General features: G+C 35.5%; 1 protein-coding gene across 1 annotated transcript in view; it reads right to left on the reverse strand.

Moving 5' to 3' along the window:
- Positions 1 to 5,319: 5,319 nt before the first annotated feature.
- The window catches only part of LOC136816294 (filamin-C-like), a 36,678-nt gene continuing 19,492 nt past the window's right edge, over positions 5,320 to 22,505 (reverse strand). Inside the window, exons 5-12 of the mRNA XM_067072623.1 lie at positions 17,086 to 17,358; positions 16,586 to 16,737; positions 16,070 to 16,159; positions 13,692 to 14,313; positions 13,018 to 13,272; positions 7,268 to 7,416; positions 6,672 to 6,843; positions 5,320 to 6,235 (exon numbers count right to left, since the gene is read on the reverse strand). Coding sequence (XP_066928724.1) covers positions 5,943 to 6,235; positions 6,672 to 6,843; positions 7,268 to 7,416; positions 13,018 to 13,272; positions 13,692 to 14,313; positions 16,070 to 16,159; positions 16,586 to 16,737; positions 17,086 to 17,358 — 2,006 coding nt within the window. The 3' untranslated portion in view covers positions 5,320 to 5,942. The remainder of the gene's footprint in view (positions 6,236 to 6,671; positions 6,844 to 7,267; positions 7,417 to 13,017; positions 13,273 to 13,691; positions 14,314 to 16,069; positions 16,160 to 16,585; positions 16,738 to 17,085; positions 17,359 to 22,505) is intronic.

Genomic DNA, 22,505 nt, shown 5'->3' on the forward strand with positions numbered 1-22,505 from the left:
CCATGTTTTCATACCTCCTATATCATCCAGTAGTTAAATATGAGCAACTTTTGGTGTTGATTATGCCAATAAATGACTTACTTTATGGGTAAAAAAACTGAAATATGTCATCCTTAAAGTAAGTCATTTTTTGTCACACTTTACTTCTGGGTATAAGTTGAGATATAGTAAGTCAATTTAGGTTAAAAATAATGCATTTATTTAAGGGATATATCTGACTTAACCATAGCAAAAATATAGACATTATGCACAATGTGCTCTGTTTCTATGAGACAGTTTTGTGTGAGCCTTCAAAAATGTCTCACACCCAGTACTGAATTTTTGAAACTGTTCCGGAAAGCATTCAATTATCATCCCTTCATTTTCATTCCTAGAATTGTCGCAAAGAAAAGGAAAAATAGAAAAGTTGTATTTTTTACTGGTGCTTATTTCATATATATACTGAATTCTATCAATCAAATGAGGTGAAATCATATTCAAAGAGTGCTCGATAAAACCAACTAGGAGTAGAGCTTCTTTAATCAAAAATATATTTCAAAACCAAAAAATTAAAAATCCATAACTCGGAGTTTCATGCTCTAAGCAATCATCAGATGTAACTAAAAAATTAAAAAGCTGTGTGAAAACATATGTTACAAAATTGGTAAAATGCTGATTAAAAAGTCGTAAAAAAGTGGTAAAAAGTGATAAAATCGTAAAACTATGAATTGTCACGAGGGACATCAAATGTGTCCGGAGGGACGTCTTTAAAGTTTTTTAAAAGGAATTTGCTCATATGACGGCACGTGGAGATTAGTTCGGTTCTTTTGTTTATAAGTTTATAGAGTTCAGTTATACTGAATTCTATAGATTTTCTAGGTGGCGAATTTTTACAAACTTCAAAAAACTAATTTTTGTCCCGCTTTTGCGGGACTTTAGCTTAATTAAGGGCTTGCGTGCAGCATATGGTACAAGTATGTGTTGCCCGTATTTTTTGTATAAAGAATTTTAGTTCTACTTTTTTCATCCGTTACGTCAATTTCGACCAATGGAATTGCTTCATTTTTCAACCAACCAATGACCTCACAAAAGTGTCAAAAAGTCTTTGCTCATGTTGCGTGAAAGTGGAGACCGGCCTTTAGGTCTATACTGATAAGTACCGTAAAAGAGCGATAAAGCGAATAATTGAATCAATATTGAATGTAATCAAACATAATCAAATATAATCGATTGTAATTGAAGCATTTGAACAGCAAATCCTAGTTAATATTTGATTACGATTTGATTACGTTTGACAATCAAACCACAATTATTTGGTTGGATTTGATTGTGTTCGATTGATTGGGTGATTGATTCAGTGTTCAATTTGTCGTTGCATTGACACCGTCTGGCTTTGATTCCTCACACATTTTTTATTTTCAAGTAAGTTTCTCCAGTTTTACAATTTTCTGAAAATTCAGATTACTGTATACAGTTTAATAAGATAAAATTTAGGACCCTCCCGGCGCTCCGGAAACTTCCAGAGTTTTCCGGAGCAGCTAAAAAAACACTATTCTCTCCAGAAAGTTCCAGAGCTCTTCCGGTGCTTCGGGAACAAGTATTTTTAACACGTTCTAAAAAACTGTTTAAACATGGTTACAAAAAATATTCAAAATGTTGATATGATGTTCAGCCATTAATGAAATTGAATTTGTCACATTATGTTCAAAAGCATCACTGGTCGAAATATCAAAAAAATTGAAAAGCGTGAGGTTTCACTTCCACGAGTCTGATTTTTTTTTAATGTGCGCAGTTAGTTCTCACATGATTGGGATGAGCTGGAGTTTTTACGAGATACTTCACTAATTGGTCATTTAAAGTGATAGAGATGACGCGTTGTTTAGAAAAGTAATGAGATTCTTTTATTACATCTTAACGACCAACCAAATCAAATAAGAGCTTGTAAAAACTCCAGCTTGTCCCACATGATTAGCACAACGAGTACTATCGTAATTATATCGCAGATATCTTGCTCTGCTCCAAAACATTCCGGAGTTCCGTAGCAGACCAATCATATCGAAAATCTAGCTCCAGAACATCGGAAGTGCTCCCGAATCTTCACGATGTTCCAGAGCATTAAGAAAACGACACTTTTTACTCCAGACGTTTCCAGAGCGCCCGGAGGGTCCTTAAAATAAAATTTGGATTTCGCTCCCATCTCACGAAGAACATCTCATCTCAAGTTGGTAGGTCTGATTATGTTAGGTTTTTGGATTCAATATGTAATGTTTTCACCACTTGCCAATTTAGTATGGAGTCAAATGGGATCGCATCTAGCCAAAGGTCTATTCTCCAGATGGTGTCAATCGAACAACTTCAAACGAAAATTGCAATTGAATGTAATTGAATGCGATTGAATAATTGCGATTCGATTGTCGAATGTAGTCGAATCTCAATCAAACGGCCGATTCCTGGGTAATATTCAATTGTGTTTATTTGCGACTTTGTTCGATTGGATTGATTGATCATTGATTGTCAATAATCTTTGATTTCGTTCGATTATGATTATGTTCAATGAGTTTGATTGCAATTAAATTAAATTGGATCACTCTGTTGCGTTAGAGCTTTTTAGCGTGGGCAGCCGGAGCGCTTAGTACCGTACAAAAGCGAATAAAATCTAAAACAATTGAATCAACCAAACGTAATCGAACATAATCAAATACAATCAAACGTTATCAATGCGGTCATGGCTTCTTCATAAAGACGAAAGACAGATCTGGACTTATTTTGTATTTTACAGTCTCTTTTTTGTAGTTTTTCTGACTTCCTGGTTCTATGTGAGTTATTTTCTATGTTTTCTAACTGACTGATCGACTTACCGAAAGCTCACCACCGTTGGAATTCGAACCCACCAAATGCAAAGTTCCATAGTTTGGAAACCCAATGCCTTATCCATTGCGCCACGAATTCATGCCTGGAGAGTGTTTCTGACGGCTATTTATATTGTACAAACTACAGACCAGACTATATGAAGAGAAATCACAAAAGAGTGTTTTTTTTTCGAGCTCCAACCCTAACCCTAACTGATAAAAACCCAATTCCTAGCCAATCTGGTTCTATTTGGTTGAGTTGCAGGAGGCTTTAGAGGCCTATTCTCGCAACTATAGACGCTTATTAGTGAGTGTCCCGTCAGCACCTTGAACTGACTACCCAATTCCCCTCACATGGCATGGGTTGACCCGGGCGAAGGAACGTTCACTTGCCAAGTGAACTGCCGTGAGTGGGAATCGAACCCTGGCCGCCTGCACAGAAGCCAAGGTTGACTACCACTATACTACGGCACGTAACCACACCCATAGCCAACCCTAATAGGTCGCCTGCAGGTCCTGGATTCCTGCATGCCGGATCCGAAAAATAGATATATGCCTTTTTCTTTTAAGAAGAAGCCTTCCACCAATCGAAGCAATCAAACAGCAAATCCTGAGTATATATAATATTCGATTGCGATTTGATTGCGTTCGACAATCGAATTGCAATTATTCAATTGTGTTCAATTGCGTTAAATTAATTCTGCGTTCGATTCTTTCGATTGATAATGTCTGGACCTGTCTGGTATTCTCTAAACTAAAGCAAAGGTACGTTTTGATATTCTGCTGCCGTTTCTTTTAGAGAACACAGATCGTCTAAGATTTTTTTTGTTTTGGAAAGGAAAAATGTCTCACCTTAATATTGGCTCTAGGCAAGTTTCACAGAAGCGATGACCACAGTCTCTGGTCTGAACAGGATCTCGAAAAGTGAAGTGACAAATGGGGCATTGATAATCAGGATTCGCCCTTTCAACAAAATTCACATCATAGCCTCCAACTTCGTTGTTTCTAAATCCATAAGTACCATGCTGAGCAGAGACAAATCCAGAATTACTAGAACTAATATGTCCAGGGACACTGCTTGTCGCCATTTTTCATTGGATTAGATTTGTGTGAGATTAAAATGTGGCAAAAGTTGTGGAAAATTCTCAAAAAATATTTTTTATCATCCGCCATTAACTGCCTCCCTGCTAGACGTCTGAGTCGCTGTCGTGCTGTGTGCTTCGCTTGGAAATTTACTTGCTCAGAAAACAAAAATGACTCAGCGTGGTAATGTATGGGAGATTGTGTGCTGAGCATTAGGTAAGAGCTAGGCGGTAATTTGGGCGTAGGTAGACGTTCCGCCCACGACGAATATTTTTTAGTTTACGACTTTTACCGACGTACTTTTTTACCGACCGAATGATCAGGTACCACGTCTTTGGCAAATTAATTTCAATCAAGTTTCGTAAATGCCATATATCAATGTAGCTGTACTCTCATCCTTGTTCACCTTAGTAATAAATCAAAGACCCTTTGGATGATGAACGGCAATATCCTCCAAGTATATAAATATACTGAATGAAACCCTATCCTAACAGCTAAAACCGGTTAAAATAAAACCACTCTCCTCAGCTCAAGCCTACTTGGAAAACAAAAGAATTTTTGGTTGTATTAATATATATATATATGAATATATTTTGAGGTCGAATTTACAATCTCTCCAATAGGGGCCCGGGGAGGGCTTAAGCAAAATGTGTGCCGGGTGTGTGTGCGAGAGCCAAACCATTAATAAAATAAAAAGTAATTGAGCCTCTGTAAAATCGACTCCCTCAAAGGTCATAAATTCGAAAAGTTTGGACAAAAATTCGAAAATTTTTAGCTGAAATTTTGGGGAAATAGTCTCTCCCTACTAAGGGTGGCAAAAACGTTAAAAATAGACGAAATTCAGTCTCTCTAAGGGTAGTCTATCTCTATACCAAGGTGGCCACTAGGTTTCAATGTTACAAAATAATATTGGAACCAGGAACCAGTAAGGACCGAGAAGTAACGATGCTTCAAATACAACAAATTATGTTAGAAACATATTTTAGAGCACTATAACTCCTGAAAAAAAAAACAACCGCCCTTTTCAGAATAATTTTTCGATAAATTCTAACATATTCTTTCAACGGTAATCTGTTAGAAATGAAGTATTGATTGAAAATTGGCAAACAAAAGAAACTCAAAGCGAATGGACTTTAGGTCAACGTCTATCCTAGCCAGTAACCACGTAATTGATTGTTACATTCGGTTTCTATTTTAGCATGGTATACACTGAGAGCTTTTAGTCTTTTTTTGGTACTGAAACCTGTACATCTTTAGACCATAGATACCATGAACAATGATTTATCTTTGTGATATAATGTTATGATAGCTTACAAAATGAGCCACGCTGTATGAAGGTGCCTTCGGCTACCACATATAATTTTCCAATGAAAAAGGAGTGAAAAATGAACAGCTACATATCTTAATATACCTTTTAAAATTCTGAGTCATAAATGTATTTTTAGAAATAATAATTATCACTTAATTGAAAATTGTTTGATTTAAAAAATAATGAAAACAAAACAAAAAAATGACTAACAAAAAGATATTTATTGATGATGATAAAAGCGCGGCAAGCTCCCAAAGTTTTTTTTTTTATTTTCAGATCTAAGGATTTTCCTAAATGTTTCAAAATCTAGAGAGCTTTATTATGTCATATTATAAATATTGAAATATTTTTTTTACAAAAGTAAAAAGAGAAGAATATTATGTATACAATAACAAAAGAAATATAAACAACAATATATAGATACAAAGTATGTGAAGAAATTCGGTATCATTACTTATTATCATTTTCCCCTTATGGACGGGTCGACAGGGATTTACGAAATTTCGGGTAAAGTCACATAAGACTTTTCAATAAAGTTTGCTTCGTGGTTCTATCAAAAATGGTCAAAAAAAACCTACAATTTTTTATGGTGGCAATTGAAATCGGGCCTTACTTACACAGAAGTAGTTTTTATCTAACACCGGGTCAAGCAACAGACCCGCAAAAGCCAAATCAACAAAAAGAAACATAAAATTTAACCAAGAAAATAACCGGAAATAAGTCTAGTATCCGTTATGAGACTGTTCCGCTTTGCGTCTCCATTCATTCAACTCTTGTTCATTCTTAGCGACAAAAATTTCGAACGGTGATCCAACAATGTGCTCATCTGACCAGTAAATATTCGCCGTATATAATCCAGGCTCGGACGGATTATATCGTACATTGATTGATCTATCTTTAGGGTTATCGCGATACATTTCGACTTTAAAAGCACCTTTGGGGCCGTGAATACGTACTTTCATTGTGCCAGGACCCGCACCTTTGGAATCGACTTGGAAATTTCCATTGAATTGATCTGAAATTAAAATAAATGAATTACGTTATGTTATTCATAGGATTAAGTGAAATTCAAGGTTCAGCATTTTTCTTGTATTGTTCTTATTTTTTGGAGATTCTGAGCCTCGTTGTTCTTATTAAATTGTTCTTATAATAAAGGTGTATCACGTTCGATGCAAAAGAGGATAAATTGACCAAAATAGGTTTTTTAAGGGTGTGTTTAGTTCTATTGACCTTAACTTGACTTAGCTTTGACCTTTTTGAGAACTTTTAAGCTGTTTTACATTTCTCAGGATATAATTTCGCCTCCGATGATAAAATCCGGTCTCTTTGAGATTAATGATAGGATATAAAGAAACACGGGTGATGATAAAATTAGACAGGTCTGCCTCTTCGCTGGACTGAAATGGTTCTAATCCTTTGCAAGGGTAGTCCCAAGAATAAGTAATACATACTTATAATTCCGGAGAGTAGACCTGGACCGTGTGCTCGAACTTTCTTCATATCGGGTGCCTGCATGATGCGGACCAAGAACGGGGACCCTGGTATAGGTTGGCCATCCCATTCAACCTCGACTGTATGGAGCCCTGGTTCAGAAGCATTCAAATCTACAGTGTAAGTACCATCCTGAAAATGATAAAATTAAAATTTTAATTTTCCTAAATTCAAATCCTAAGTGATGCCTCATTGAGATTCTGATAGGAGATAATATTTCTAATAAATAACCAAATTTGTGCAGATCTTGGTTCACCTTAGAACAAAAATGCGAGATCATGTGTTTGATGTCATTTTGTAGCAACTTTTGTTTTCAAAAAAGTTTAAAGTAATTGTCCTTGAGACAAAGCTAAACATTAGGATTGTAAATTTGAAATAGGATTCAACTTTCACAAAATATAACAGTAATACATTCAGTGATCAAGGAAAAATTCTAAAGGAGGAAAAGTTTCTTTTTCGATTTCGCTGAGACGGAAATCCGTCTGAAGAGAAAGAAATGTGAATACTTTACATACGAGTACAAATAAGCCCAGAAAATTTCTAAATATTTCTTTACCTTATTATCTGAGATGAGTACATAGGTCATTTGACCTGACGGTGCACGGCATCGACAGCTTAGTTGACCAGGTCCTGCATTTCGCCCGTCTAAGTGAAAAGTGACTGGTTGTCCAGCTGTCCCCTCTTTGATGCCGTCACCACCAACCACTAAAAGAGAGAGATTAAGGTTTAGAGCTATAGATCGTTCATTTCCTTTGATTAAAAGTACAGAGTTAAAATAAAACAGGGTTTTTCCCCTGAAAAGGGGGTAGCAAAATCTTATGTAGGAAGATGTATTGTCGTCACTCTAGAATTCCTTATTTTGAGATAGTCCACTCGTAATTACCTTACCAATAAGAGAAAAAACATTTAGGAAAAAAGCGAAACCAAAAAACCTCAATTTTAAAGCAACAAACCGAAGATAATGACAGAAAGTCATTTGGCTATCAGAGACCAAATTTACCCCCTTTTTAATGAGACCATGTTGTTAAGGTGCAGTATCTGAAATACACACGACAATCCAGAGTTATCAGGAGAACCTGGCCCTTCAAAAATAACATTCTCAGCAAAGAAGTAATTTTTTCTGAAATACCTATTTAAAAGTACTGAATGATAGAGTTTATTTATTTTTGCGAAAGAACTTTTTCTCTTCAACTATCTAAGATTCTACCTAAAGAACTGGCTGACGAACGATGATTATGTGAACGTTGAAAATCACCATGTAAGGATCGTGACGTTTGTTGTCGATCGTAATGGTGTTGTCTGTCGTGTTGATCGTGAGTGGTAACTGTGTTCATGGAGCGTGTCTGTCGTGCGACACCGTGATCGTAATGTTGTGTGTACGTTGGTTTTCTTAAAGAAGAACTGTTCTGGTCAAACCATTGCTTTGAAACCGGATTGTTAGCTGCTTGTCGTTGCCTTAAAGAAGCTGAGTGTGATTTAACTAGCCCGTCTTCTTGTATGTAAGTAACCCCAGCCTGTGGTGCCTCAATATGTGAATTATAGCTCTGGTGATAATCTCCATTATTGTTGTTTTGGTGGTGATGCTGGTGGAGAGAGCGAATGGTTTCTTGTCTAGCCATACGTCGTTCTTCTTCGAAAGGAGTGGACTCGAGTTGACGTTGATGTTCAGGGGGTTTGGTTCCACGAAGTTCGAGAGTTGGAGATGCCGGCGTACGTTTAGGTGGCAGCATTTTTAACCTGTTTTCTTAAAATGATCTGTGTAATATCTGCAACAATGCTTTGCCAAAGATGTTAACTCTTTTGTTGTCGAGTTTTTAACTCTTTTCTAGAGATGCGTTAATCGAAAATGTTCTTGATAAATGGTCCAAATGGAACAAAATCTTTAAACCAAAATTTAACCAAATGCCAAACGAGTGATCCAAAAATGTTAGATTTCCAACCAATCAATAACTCTCAGTCGTAAAAATTAGTGTGTCAAAAAAATCTAATTTTCTTTTGATTCAAATTTGCTTCTAAATATATAAAATGTCTCTACAAGCACAGCTTGCTTAAAAAATTGAAACCACCCTTACTTCTTGTCGTATTGCAAAACTGCTCTTTCTCTATCTTTCTCTGATTATCATTCAATGACACAAAAAATTCCTCTTTTTATTGATAAAAAAACTGCACACAGGTATTTAAATACTTTTATACGCTTGTCCTAGCTGTTATAGAAAAGTCATCTCCCTTGAGAAATCCCTTGCAACTTTGTATTTATCAGATCTTGCTATTACATTAATTTTAACAACAATGTCATTTTTTTCGCATTTTTTTATTTTCACATTTTTTTATGACTGATTATGTCATTAAAAACATTGTTTTGACATACAAAAATGTATCTTTTTTCGTTAGGTTCTGTCTTTTAAAAAGCTTGGTTTGCTCAAAAAGATGCATATCACTTTTTTATCAATTTTAGACGATCATGCGTAAAGAATCCCCACTACAGGACAAAAAAGACTCCACTCTAAGTAATAAAGATGGTAAACCATTTATAAACATTTAAGAATGATATGACGATGCATCAATAGTTTGAAAAAATGCGAACTGCGGGTTAAGTCTGATAATGTCCAATGTTGATTCATGATGAAAAGTCACACTAAAGCTCAAATCAAATGAGAATTTAAATGAAAATATCTAATTGTGATCCTTACCTACGCTTTGAGTGCTAGTCATGGTACCATAAAATCAAGGTCCAGGTCCCCCAAAAACAACTAAAAATCTAAAGCAACTTAAAGTCAAATGATTCGTACAAGCGTTGACAAATATTGTAAAAGAAGCCTAAACTTTATAAAACTTGTCAAAATGATATGTCAAGAGACGTTTCTATATAAAAAAGAGGATCAAACATAAAAATTTGTTCTACTGCCTTATAAAAGTGCAATGAGTCAGTTATAGTGTTTATGCTGAGATAATGCTTTGATGAATCTTGAAAAAAAAAATTCCAGGGGGTCTCAGTAACATGTTAAAAAAAGTTACAATGGAATTCAAAATACATCTTTTGATACGGAAACTGTTCAAGGAATGTGGGTTTATCACAGTTTTTAAATCGACTTAAAATTACACGCGCCCTAAACGTCAAAATCTGTAATTGATACAATTTTAAAACTATTGTAAACCCCCGGATTGAATTTGTCTTCCTACTTTTGCAGTTAAGTAATTAGACCTTTCTTATCTCATTCTATTAAGAACTTTAAAATACTTAAATCAGTCTTTTCATCAGATTGTCTTTTACATAAAAGGTCCCATACAAATTCATGCATAATGTAATTAGATTGGGTCATTAGCAACTGATAATTAAGAAAACCATAGCAACGGGTAGTTTTTCTCGTTCTGATTGATCTTGGGTTAAAGTTCCTTGAGGAGCTAATTAAAGCAAGGAATCCGAGTAATAATTCATATCAGCATTTAAATCGACATAAACAACTATAGCCAGTACCAAACTCTTGTTCACGAAAAAGAACTGCAAAGTACGGTTTGTTACAGTAATATTTCATGTCTACGCAATTCTTTCACAAGGTCATACGGTTTTTGATGATTTATTACCAGAAAGTTGCTGGCACTAATGAGACATCCAGAATTCATATAACCGTCAAACTGTCCGTTTAAGTATGGGTTGGTACAGTTTAACATAACTTTTTCTCCAACAACGATTATTATTAACAATTTATTATTAGCATAATCGTCAGCCGTGCAAAATGACTCGAAACTGATTGGTTTAGAGGAGTGCGATTAATCGTTAATTGCACTATTACCACTTTTTGCACTCTTTGGCGGGGGGACACTTTTGTCCCCTTATTCTTTTCTAAAAAAACTATGATTTACTAATGATTATTTACTGACGATTACTAGTACTAACCCAATGTAGCAGATTGACAGAACCTTTGTAATTTAAGTAGTTTGGTACTGGACCATGAGGGGCTGTAAAGGAATCTTCAACCTTTCCAAAAGGAAGAAAAAGTAAAACCTGATGAGAGTTGGGCCGTATTTACAATGACGGTTTGACTCTACTCTAGTGCTTTCTTTGTTTTAAATATAAATATAAATTTCTACTTGATGTAGCACACAAAATTGTGGCATGTTATACATATTCTGTTAGGCAAATTATACGTGAGTCTGAAAATTTAAGAATCGCAATGAAAAAAATTGATGAAGAAGAAAATGAAGACTTTTGCGAAGAAGAGTATTTCAACTTTGAAGAGCTTATTTTCGGCGAAGAAAAAACATTTTGAAAATTTTTTTGCGGTAGATGGTGTATCTTTTACCGAACTAATTTTTTGGAAATTTTTTTTAAAAGCTTATTTGCTTCAAAATCTTGAAAATAGTGCTTTTTGACCAATTTTTCATAGAAAAACAGCCATAACTTTTGATGCATTAATATAGAAAAATTTTCCGAAAAATTTAAAACAGTTCAATTCTTTTCGGACAGTTTGAAAAAACTTCGAAACAAAAAGGTTAATTACCCATTAAAACTTAGCACTTTTTATAAAAGAAGGTGATGCAACATATATCTAACGTCTTTTTAAAGTTCATAACGTCATTTTTGCGATTAAATTCCTAATTACTCTTAAGGGATTTGATTAAAAGGCAATTTATAAAGGCAATTCATTGTTAAAAGTGTTAAAGAACCTAAAAAATAACTTTAATGTTCAAATACTAAAATCAATTTTCCGACTATGGTCAGAGCCCTGAAATGTTTTATTCAGATCAGGGGGGGGGGTACAGAGGCAGGGTACTAACCCATAGGGTACTAACTTGATTTTTTACTAAAATTTTGTTTAGTACCACCCACCCATATTTAGCACCGGGTACTACTCCATTTTTGCTGTAAAAAATAGGGACACCACCCCTAAAATCTTAAATTTTACAGATTAGACCCTATTAGACCAAGAGCGGGGTACTATTGTTAGTTTTTCAGACTAAAAATTGACAGATAATTCAAGCAAACTATCAATGATGGAGTGAGAAGCTTTTGTCCTTTGATTTTCATCACACACTTCTTGACCATTTTCGAAGTTTTGTCTTCAAAAATATCAAAAAATTTCTCAAAAGAGTAAAAAAAAATTGTCGATTAAAAAAATTGCAAATCAAAAAAAATTATTATTTGAAAAAAGTCAAAATATTACAACAAACTACTTTTTTTATTGAAAAACAGCAAAACTCTGTGAAAAAGTACCCAAATAGTATCCTGTACTTGCTTGAAGAGTGAAAAATATACACCCCCAACCCCAAAGTAGTACCAGGTACTAACTTTTTAGAAATGCAAAAATAGACACCACCACCTGGCTATGGGTCAGTACCCTGTGTCTGTACCCCCCCCTGATCAAATGAGCACCCAAAAATCGGGCGTTTACCACTAGTTTTATTGTTTGAATTCAAAATTTGTGATCGATGCTCGGCCCTTTTGAGTGCTTCCGTTTTAAACATTACGTCATGAGTATTATCAATAACTCTAACTTTCGACCCTGGGTTTGTTGAAAAAATCACGTGGGTTACACATCTGGGTGGATAATAAGTGCCTTCATAATGGCTTCTAAACTATTTCATCCCAACTTCCATTTGTAGAGGATCACATCGAGGAACTGATTATAACTTTAAATTTAAATCTAATTTTGGTGTTTTTTGAACTTTTGCCCATTTTTCGGATTTGAGATGAGAGGAAAAATGGTAAGGAGAGCTAGCCTTCTCATACAAGCTCAAAGTTGTCTTTACTTAAAGGTCACCTTCTAGACTGATTGACTCATTTTCAATGTTATATACCAACCACTGTATATCAATAGATTTGGATGTACCCCGCAGACCTTATTACAGCCTGATCTATTTCAAAGCAAATTGGTAATGGTTGACCTCATTATCATTTAAATTGAATTAAAGTCTTTCTTTACTATGCATTTTTTATTCCTGTGTGTTTGTGAAACTGAACAATTCTACCAAACTTTCTTCATTTTAGTGGTTAAAATCATATGATTTTGAATGTCTTTATTATCTTGCCTTTAATTATTTGGCCGATGGTAGAATTCTAAACAGTCGATTACTTTGGAATGTTTGCCAAAAAGTTGACGATGGCAACGGTAGCATATATCAAGAGTTTTACATAACTAATTCCTAAATTATGTAGAGATTTATGAATCAGTAAAATTGCCACCGCAGTCGATCTTTTTCATTTTCTGTTTACCTGCATGGGGTTGAAAGAAAAACTGGTGAACAGTAGTTAAATTCTCTACTTTTAAACTATGATAAATATTATGAATTATACGTAAGAATACTTACGGACTGCTTCAGGGTGTGGTTTATTTTCGACAGTGACTTTAAATGGGCTTCCTTCCACGTGCTCCTCGTCCCATTTGACGTCGACGGCGTACGCTCCTGGTACGTCTGGTGTATAAGTCACGTCATATGTTCCGTCTTTATTGTCACGTATACCAGCAACGACGTCATTACGTACTCCGCGTACGGTTGCGCTTAAATGTCCGGGACCTGCGTCCCGCGCATCCACGTTAAGACAGGATGGCTCGTTCACGGTACCTAAAAGCAGGGAAAATGTTACGCAAACACGAGTAAAGATGAAGCCCGGCATGTTACCCTTACCGGAAAAAACAATGGAGATATACATCTGAGGTTCCAAAGTGAACGTAAAAGTCAATGTATTTTTGTGTCAAAAATTAAAGGTGAACATTAAAAACACAGTTGTGTATGCGACGTTTCGACGGTTGTCTTTATCAAGTCTGAGGTTCTAAAGATATACTTAGATTGAAAGATTGACTCTTATTCGGAAGTAAAATTTCAATCTGATCAGGGTTACACTTTGCTTGTAGGTGTCCCCAGTTGTAAGCTCCCTTATCCATATTTTAAGGACTTTACAAAGGCTTTAAAAAGAGAGAATATAAATAACATTTAATTCTCTTGTGTCAATCAAATATGAAAAAAAACAAAGAACGGGTTACCTTCTGTGATTCCAGGACCTGTGACTCGGACTTTCCTGGGGTCGACTTTCTGCCTTTGGTTTTCTGTAACGTTAACGTAATACGGACAGCCGTCAAGGCGAGCGCCTGCATAGTAAACATCCATTTCATGACGCCCTGGTTGAGTTGGGCGGAACGCCACTTCTCTATTAGCTTTACTGATATATTTGACTTGGCTTGGTATTATGTGACCATCAGGCCCTCTGACTTTGCTGATGACGTCACCTTCGCCGGCATCTTCCGTCAGTTTAACGACGCACGAATATTCGTTGGACGTTTCAACTACCATATCCTGATCGGGAATAACGACAACTTCCTCGGGATCACCGACTTTGACAGGAAATGGAGATCCTTTAATCGGGTTCTCGTTATAATTCACGTATAAGTTATGTACGCCGACTTTATCGGGTCGGAACGCGCAATCATATAATGTTTCATTTTTCTTAACAACTTTTACGTCTTCCCGTCTTCCGTCACATTCCGTGTATGATTCTAAATCACCTGGACCGGCACCAGCTGTTTCGACCTCGAAGTGCGTTTCTTCGTTGATTCGTGCCATTTTTAACCCGTCACCAGACGAAACGATTTTTGTTGGATCACTAACCTGACAAAATAAATAAAAATAAATAAACAGTGGAGTCTCTTTATCTCGAACCTTTATCACTCGAATGTCTCCTTAATTCGATCAAGTTTCATGGTCCCTTCAGTTAACAATGCCTTATAACCCTTTCTCCATAACACGTAATTTCCTTAACTTAGGAATACATTTGTGTTTCCCGTGCGCGTTTGAGTTATGGAGCCTCCATAAAGAGTTAAAATTGATGCGTTAGAATCTCTTCTTTTTTGTGTTATTTCATAAAAAGTTATAATCAACCCTCAAAATACACCCCCTGAAAACTGATTAAAATGGAGAATGAAATATTTTTATACTCGATTCGAACATGGGAAAAGAAGCATTAAATTTAAATTAAACAAGCAACATGCTGAATGGACCTACCTAATGATTAACATCAGATGAAAATAAGAAAAAAGTGACAATAATTGTACAGAAATTCAGAATGGAAAAATAAAGCTTGTGTGTTGAATAATGTAAAATTGTAAAAAGGAATATCTACAAATACAAAAATCACTTAAACCATTCAGGCCCAAAAAACCTTTTAAGCTGTTTTTGGCCCAAATTTGCCCAAAAAAATTTTCCTTAAAAATCTGGCTCCGTCACATTTTGGGCATTGCTATTTTGCATCATTGTGCAAAAAAAATTACGAGTCAACATTGAGAAAAGCTATATTTTCTTATTTGGTTAAAGGGAATTTCCCCAAAATACGAAAATCCGTCTTTTAAGGCGAATAAGAATTTTCCAGGAAAAACCACTTCAGCCATTCTTTAGAGAATCTTGCCCTCCTTCTTTGTACAAAAAATCAGAAAAAAGTAATGACAGGATTTTACACAAAGTCCAAAAAACCCTATTTTTAGGCAGTTTTTGGCCCAAATTTGCCCAAATATATATTTTTTCGAAAATCGGGCCCCGTCACATTTTAGGCATTGCCATTTTGCATCATTGTGCAAAAAATCAGAAAAAAAATAATGAGTCAACTTTGAGAAAAGCTATATTTTCTTATTTGGTTAAAGGGAATTTCCCCAAAATACGAAAATCCGTCTTTTAAGGCGAATAAGAATTTTCCGGGAAAAACCACTTTTTCCATTCTTTAGAGTCTCTTGCCCTCCATCTTTGTACAAAAAATCAGAAAAAAGTAATGACAGGATTTTACACAAAGTCCAAAAAACCCTATTTTTAGGCAGTTTTTGGCTCAAATTTGCCCAAATATATTTTTTTTCGAACATCGGGCTCCGTCACATTTTAGGCATTGCCATTTTGCATCATTGTAAAAATCAGAAAAAATAATGAGTCAACTTTGAGAAAAGCTATATTTTCTTATTTGGTTAAAGGGAATTTCCCCAAAAATACGAAAATCCGTTTTTTAAGGCGAATAAGAATTTTCCGGGAAAAACCACTTCAGCCATTCTTTAGAGAATCTTGCCCTCCATCTTTGTACAAAAAATCAGAAAAAAGTAATGACAGGATTTTGCACAAAGTCCAAAAAGCCCTATTTTTAGGTAGTTTTTGGCCCAAATTTGCCCAAATAAATTTTTTCTCAAAAATCGGGCTCCGTCACGTTCTGGGCATTGCCATTTTGCATCATTGTGCAAAAAATCAGAAAAAACTAATGAGCCAATCCTGAGAAAAGCTGGTAACAGACGGACGGACGGACGGACGGACGGACGAACGAACGAACGAACGGACGGACATGGGTTAATTTATAGAACCTCCACCGGGGTACATTAAATTAAAAAAGACTTACCCAAACGATGAAAGGGCTGCCTTGTATTTCTTTATCATTCCAAAAGACGTTCGTTCGATATTCACCAATCACTTGTGGTGTAAATGAAACCTAATCAGGAAAATATCTCATTAGAAAACATCAATACAATCCACCTTGGTCAAGAACAATAATTCACAATGAAAAATGATTTGAAAAATCATCGGACCTTGTGCTACGGTTAGAAAAAATTAGTGGAAGGTATTCAACAAATTTCTCCCCCCAAAAGAGTTGGAATATCCTTACAGAAAGTAAGACATGAATTATCTTTATGGCATCATCTTATGAAAAGAGAACGTTGAATCGAAAACTTTCCTTTTGTTAAAAAATGAGGTTTGTCCAAAATAATTTCATGGAATCTATCTCATTTATTGTTCATTTAAACGTGATCAGCGAAATACATAAGTTGCATGGGAGAATTGTATTAAAGTTTGATAACCTTAACAATTACTAAAACAATTACTGAACACAGAAGGGAGGTACTTTTCTCTCACATACCGTAAAACTGCCTTCTTCTTCTCTATCAACGTCAGTAGCAACCTGGTTTCCCGTTGGTCCTCTTGTTTTAGCAGTTATCGAACCATTTCCTGAATTCTGCGTGTCAACCGCTATTCCAATCCTTTCGTATAGCTCAGCGTAAAGATGTTTATCTGTGACAAAAAAAAATACAGTGAACATAAATGTCGTGACTGGATCGGGCTACCCGTAAATAGAAAGCATGTCCATTTTTAGAGCTGACTAGTCTGTCATCCTGTTTTCAATTCTGGTCGTCAACAGCACGATTCGAATGTTTGATATTCGAACGTTCGAAAATCTAAGGTAAATTGGAAAACAACATGGCGGACTAGCCTACTTCAAAACTGGACACACTTTCCACGGGAAATCTGTGAGTAGTTACCCTATCTAGTGTGTAAACGAATATATCTGTGGTTATTTTATGTTTTAGAGTTTTAAAAAGGCCAGCAAACAAACTTTGGCTATATAACATGTTTTCATACCTTTATCGTACTCGGCTGCAATTTCATCTTCCTGTTTTTCTTCCACCGGTATTTGTATCGGTTCCCCTGGCAACGTCTTGCCGTTGACCGCTACTGATACATTATGCGCTCCACTACCTCGTGGTGTAAACCGAACCTTATATTTACCGTCACCGACTGGCGTCACGTCACAACTTTGATTGGCTCCGTTTGGCCCACTAACGTTGGCTGTGATATTGGCACTGTTGGAGCCAGCGTCTACTACGAATTCAACAGGTTCCTCTGCAACTCCACCTGCAAGAAATAGGGTAAAATGAAAATATAAAAACACTTTCACTATTAGCTAGTCTTTATACACTAGGGCGAAATATGTATCAGAGTTTTCAGGGTGCATCTGATTTTTTGCACTGTTCTCAACACGAGAATTCTTTTTAAGTCTACTTTATGCCCTATACTGTGCATTTTGTCCATCTGAGCGACTGAATATAAATTTGGTTGATGGGAACCAAAAAACTCAGATAGTGTCCTGTTTCGGCAAAAAGAGAGTCAGACATCACAACAGCTTTTCCTCCTGCAATCTTAAGTATAGACCTGGTACCAATGAGTTTTAGCTAACCAAATCAAAAGAACAAAGAGATCAAAGCTACAATACTTAACGGTTCACATTCAGAAGTTTTAAGTGTTAACTTACTTTTAGAGAAAGCATTTCGAAAACCACGCAATTTTTCAAGATTATTAACGTTCTTAATATGCAAAGTGAACATTTCCAAAACCCAAGAGATCCAAGGTCAGTTTACTTTGTACCAGTGGATACCCCTTAAAACCCACAATAAAAAGTGGTACCCTCTATCTCATTGTTTAGTTGGAGTGTAAGGCTGAAACTTTTTGTGTTGAAAGTACGTTGTCTATGATTGTCTTCCCTAGCAGTGATGTTTTGTAGAAAACAGTTTTCAGTTTTTCACGAGGAAGTGAAAAAGTGCAGTTTTAGCTATTTACCCCTTAAAACCTACAAAATGGTTTTTCTCGAATAACTTTTTACAAAAAAGTTCTTTTGACCTCAAATTTTGAACAGTGATTCACTGTAAAGTTACTAATGTTATGAATATACCATTACTACCTAAATGATCTCAAAAATATGTGTTAAAATCAAAATACCCCTTAAAACCTACAAAAATAAGGCTAAAAACCAATAGTCCGACCCTTGCTAACGGGATACTCAGCTGATGGATACAAATTTGGTGTTGCTCCGTGATTCAATGGTTCAAAGACTTGCTAGAAATTCATCCCACAAACAATATTTTCATTTTTCAGGATTTCATGCCCATAATGCAATTGTGTGTGGTTTTTTCGTCAAAAACGGCTACAAAAGGCCAAAACCTTCATTCGCTTCATTTTTGACCTATGGTTCTAATGTTTTTCTAAATCTCCATCAAATTTGTGACATTTTGGTATGCAACATGACCAGGTTTTGAGAAAGTCGATTTTCAGATTTTATTGATCATCACCATAAAAGTGCTTTAAAGTAGAATTTTAAGGGCGTGTCATTTTCGTTGGGGTCTATTCACGAAGATGAAAATGATTTTTTCATACCTACCATAAGTATAGGTATCTAAAAAGTATAAGTTTTATGACCTTAAATTCAATTGTGTAATTTCTAGGTCCAAAAAACCTGATTTTTTGAAGGGATTTTTGATAAAATTTTGAATAACTTCGAATTTTAAGATACTTTAGCATCTTTAAAATCCTTAAAATTTGGTATTTTATGAAAGAACATTTATAAGAGGTTGTAAAAAAGTGAAACATACCACATAAAATTAAATCTGGTAGTTATGAAAGCCAAAAATGCAACATTGTGGGTTTTAAGGGGTATGTGGTTTTAAGGGGTATCCACTGGTACTATGAATGTCAAATTAAACTAGAAAGTTTCTTCTCAATTTTCATTCTTATTCATTTCACTCACTTCGTCTTGTAAGTGTGAAATATATTCCTAAAACTTCCATAATCCAGTTTTCATGTTTTCAAGCTTTTTTCTACAAACTATTCTTTTACTTGGATAGGATTGAAACTTTTTCCCAAATATTTTTTATTAACAATCCATATGTATGGGAAAAAGAGAGTTAAATGAACATCTTTTCAGGAGAAAAATCATTAATTTTTCATTTTCAAAAATACAACATTCAACCAAAATAAAAGACTACAACGAGAGAAAATTGAAAACGCTGGAATGGACCTTATTGCAACAAGCTTACTTCAATTTAAATTTGATCTGAAAGCACTGCCATAGGTGCTATATGTGTCAAAAAGTAAACACACACACCATTCCCTGATGCAAAACCAAACCCCTGTCTCAGTGACCCGGGGTTGTAAAACCAGGTTCAAACAAACTCTATTTCCAGTTTGAGCATCCTACGGAAAGCAGCTACGCTGACACTGTAAGAGTTAACGTAGATAAAGGTCTGGGGCCGCTTGAAATAAATTCATCAAAATGAAGCATAAACAAGTTGCGATTCAATGGCTAAACCTTGTTTCAAGTGGCCTACCTGCCTCGGAGAAATTTCAGCAAAATATTTTTTGTCACCGTCAAGTAACTACCATGAAAAGTTTCAAAAGTTTTCTGCAACTAGTGATGTTTTTTTTTGAAACATTCTTTGTTTCAGAAACCGACTTGTATATGCTTTCTTTCCGTCATTTGAGTTGGAGTCACTAGCAACTTTTTCATCAAATTGTAACTCTTTCCGTGTTTCAGTTTTAAAATGTTTCCATTTGAAGAAAAATGTTTCATGTGGTCCACACCTTAAGAAATTTTGAAGCCTGATTTTTGCAGAGATCCCTGTAACAATGATCGTATTATCATCTGATGGACTCTCTCGTCGATTTCGACGGATGAGCGTTCAGCATAAAGTAGACAACAGAAACTTTGATTGATCTAATTCTCACAAATAACTCATCAAACATCAAAGATACAATTGTTTATCCCTTATCGATTGGAGATCACGACATAATCGGTTGCAACAGAAAATTAAATTGTACAAAATATGAACCAATCTTTAAACAAACAAGAGATTATAAAAACTATGACCCTCTGGCACTCTTAAATGACGTGAAAAAGATCGATTGGAATCCTTTGTACCAACTGCATGACACCAACGAGGCAACGATTTTCCTAACGAGCACTTTAAAAACTGTTTTCGACAAACATGCTCCTCATACTACTAAAGTAATCAAAGGAAAACCGTCTCCATGGCTACAAAAAGATCTGACACTGCTCATGAACCAACGCGATCTAGCTTTACGAAAGGCACGTCGAACAAAATCCGAAGACGATTATGATAATTACAAGAAACTTAGAAACAAATGCAACGGAAAATTAAAAGATTCAAAAAGAAAACACTACAAAGAAATTCTAGAAGAAAACAAATCAAACCCAAAGAAATTTTGGGACACTGTCAAAAAAATATTCCCGACAAAGTCAAAATCAAATGTACCTTTCTCTACCCAGAAGATAGAAAACGAACGAACAGCAATCATCTTCTCCGATTATTTTAGCGAAGTCATCAAAAAGCTAAAATCGACCTTCTCAGTTCACCGACCACGTTTGGAGACCACCTAAAATTCGTCCACTAAGAACTCTTCAAGCCTTTAATTTCAACTACGTACCGAAAATTTTCGTCGAAAGAGAATTGAAAAATTTAAAGCGCAACAAAGCAACAGGTGCAGATGATTTACCTCCTGGAATGTTAAAAGACTGTGCCACCGAGATATCCAAACCACTCGCTTATGTCATCAACATGTCCATCACTTCAGGAGAAGTTCCAACACTTTGGAAACAAGCTATTGTCTCACCTATCCACAAATCCGGGGACAAAAAACCAGAAAATTTTAGGCCCATATCGATCTTGCCAACGTTTTCAAAAATATTGGAGAAAGCTGTTAGAAGCCAACTTTCTGACTTCCTCGAAAATAACAACCTACTGACCGATCGTCAATTTGGATACAGAAAAAACCGATCAACCAAAATTGCTAGTGCCCTACTGTTTGATGACATTAGATCTTCGATCGACAAAGGAGAACTAGTAGGAGCTGTCTACATCGATCTGACAAAAGCATTTGACACCGTTGGTCATGCTATTCTACTGCAAAAGCTTCAAGAATACGGGATCTCCGACATAGAACTGAAATGGTTTAAAAGTTACCTATTTAATAGAAATCAGCAAGTCCGTATCAGCAACTCGTTATCAAACAAAAAACCGTTGTTCACTGGCGTACCCCAAGGATCTATACTAGGTCCTCTGCTATTTTTAATTTTATTCAACGATTTCCCAGAATGTTTAGAGAAATCAAAAGTCATCATGTACGCAGACGACACCGTAATATACTGCAACGGAAAGTTGAAAACGCAAATCGAAAGTGATCTGAATCACGACTTGAATAAAGTTTCTGAATACTTCGACAACAACGAATTGATCGCTAACTTGAAAAAGGGAAAGACGGAAACTATGCTCTTTGGAACAGCTAAACGTCTCTCAATGATCGACAAAATCCTTAATGTTTTCTACAGATGCCAACAAATTAATTACGTACAGGAATACAAATATCTCGGAAACAAAGTTGATCCAAATCTGAACTTTAACAAAACCTTCGATACCTCCTACAAAACAGCATCCGGTCGACTGAGACTTCTCCAAAAACTCTGTTCTTACCTCACTAAAGATGCAGCCTATTCTATTTTCACCATGATGACTGTTCCAATTCTGACGTACAGAGGCCCGATCAAGCTGACATACACCGAAACTCAGAAGAAGCAGTTTAAATCTCTTGAATCTAGAGCTCATCGACTAACGGGGAAACGTATTCCATCCATACTCAACTTGATCCACGCAGAAGCACTAAACCTGATTAAAAGCTCGATTGATAATGAAACTTGTTCAAACCTAAACGGTTATTTTAAGCTGAGAAAACATACTAAAACAAGGAACAATGGGTATCTGATTGAGACCTCAAAAATGAAACTCGAACTTGGAAAACAAAGCTTCAAATATAGTGGAGCTAAACTTTTTAATGATTTACCAATTAAAGTTAGGAAAACAATTTCTTCTAAGGATTTTTCTGACGCCATGAAGACGCACCTGAAAGTTTAAGCAATATCTTTGTATTGCTTTTTCTTTTAAGAGCTCTTCAAATTATCTATCCTACTCTAGTTTTTAACTTCTCCACTATGCATCTTCTTACTACACATCTCAGTCTTAGTCTCACACCTCTAGTCTCTCAGCCTTTCTGGCCACTTTGACCACGATGCCCATCCTTTGAAACATAAGACTATACTCAATCTTTCGAAAACATTAGATTTTAGATTTTATCAATTTTATCAATTTATAATAGTATTTATTTTTAGTATTTATGTCATTTTATCTAATTTTTATCTTGAGTGTGTGTCTTGAGGT

Source organism: Clytia hemisphaerica, unplaced genomic scaffold, assembly GCF_902728285.1.
Source record: "Clytia hemisphaerica strain Z4C2 unplaced genomic scaffold, Clytia hemisphaerica genome assembly, whole genome shotgun sequence".
NCBI classification, from domain to species: Eukaryota; Metazoa; Cnidaria; class Hydrozoa; order Leptothecata; family Clytiidae; genus Clytia; species Clytia hemisphaerica.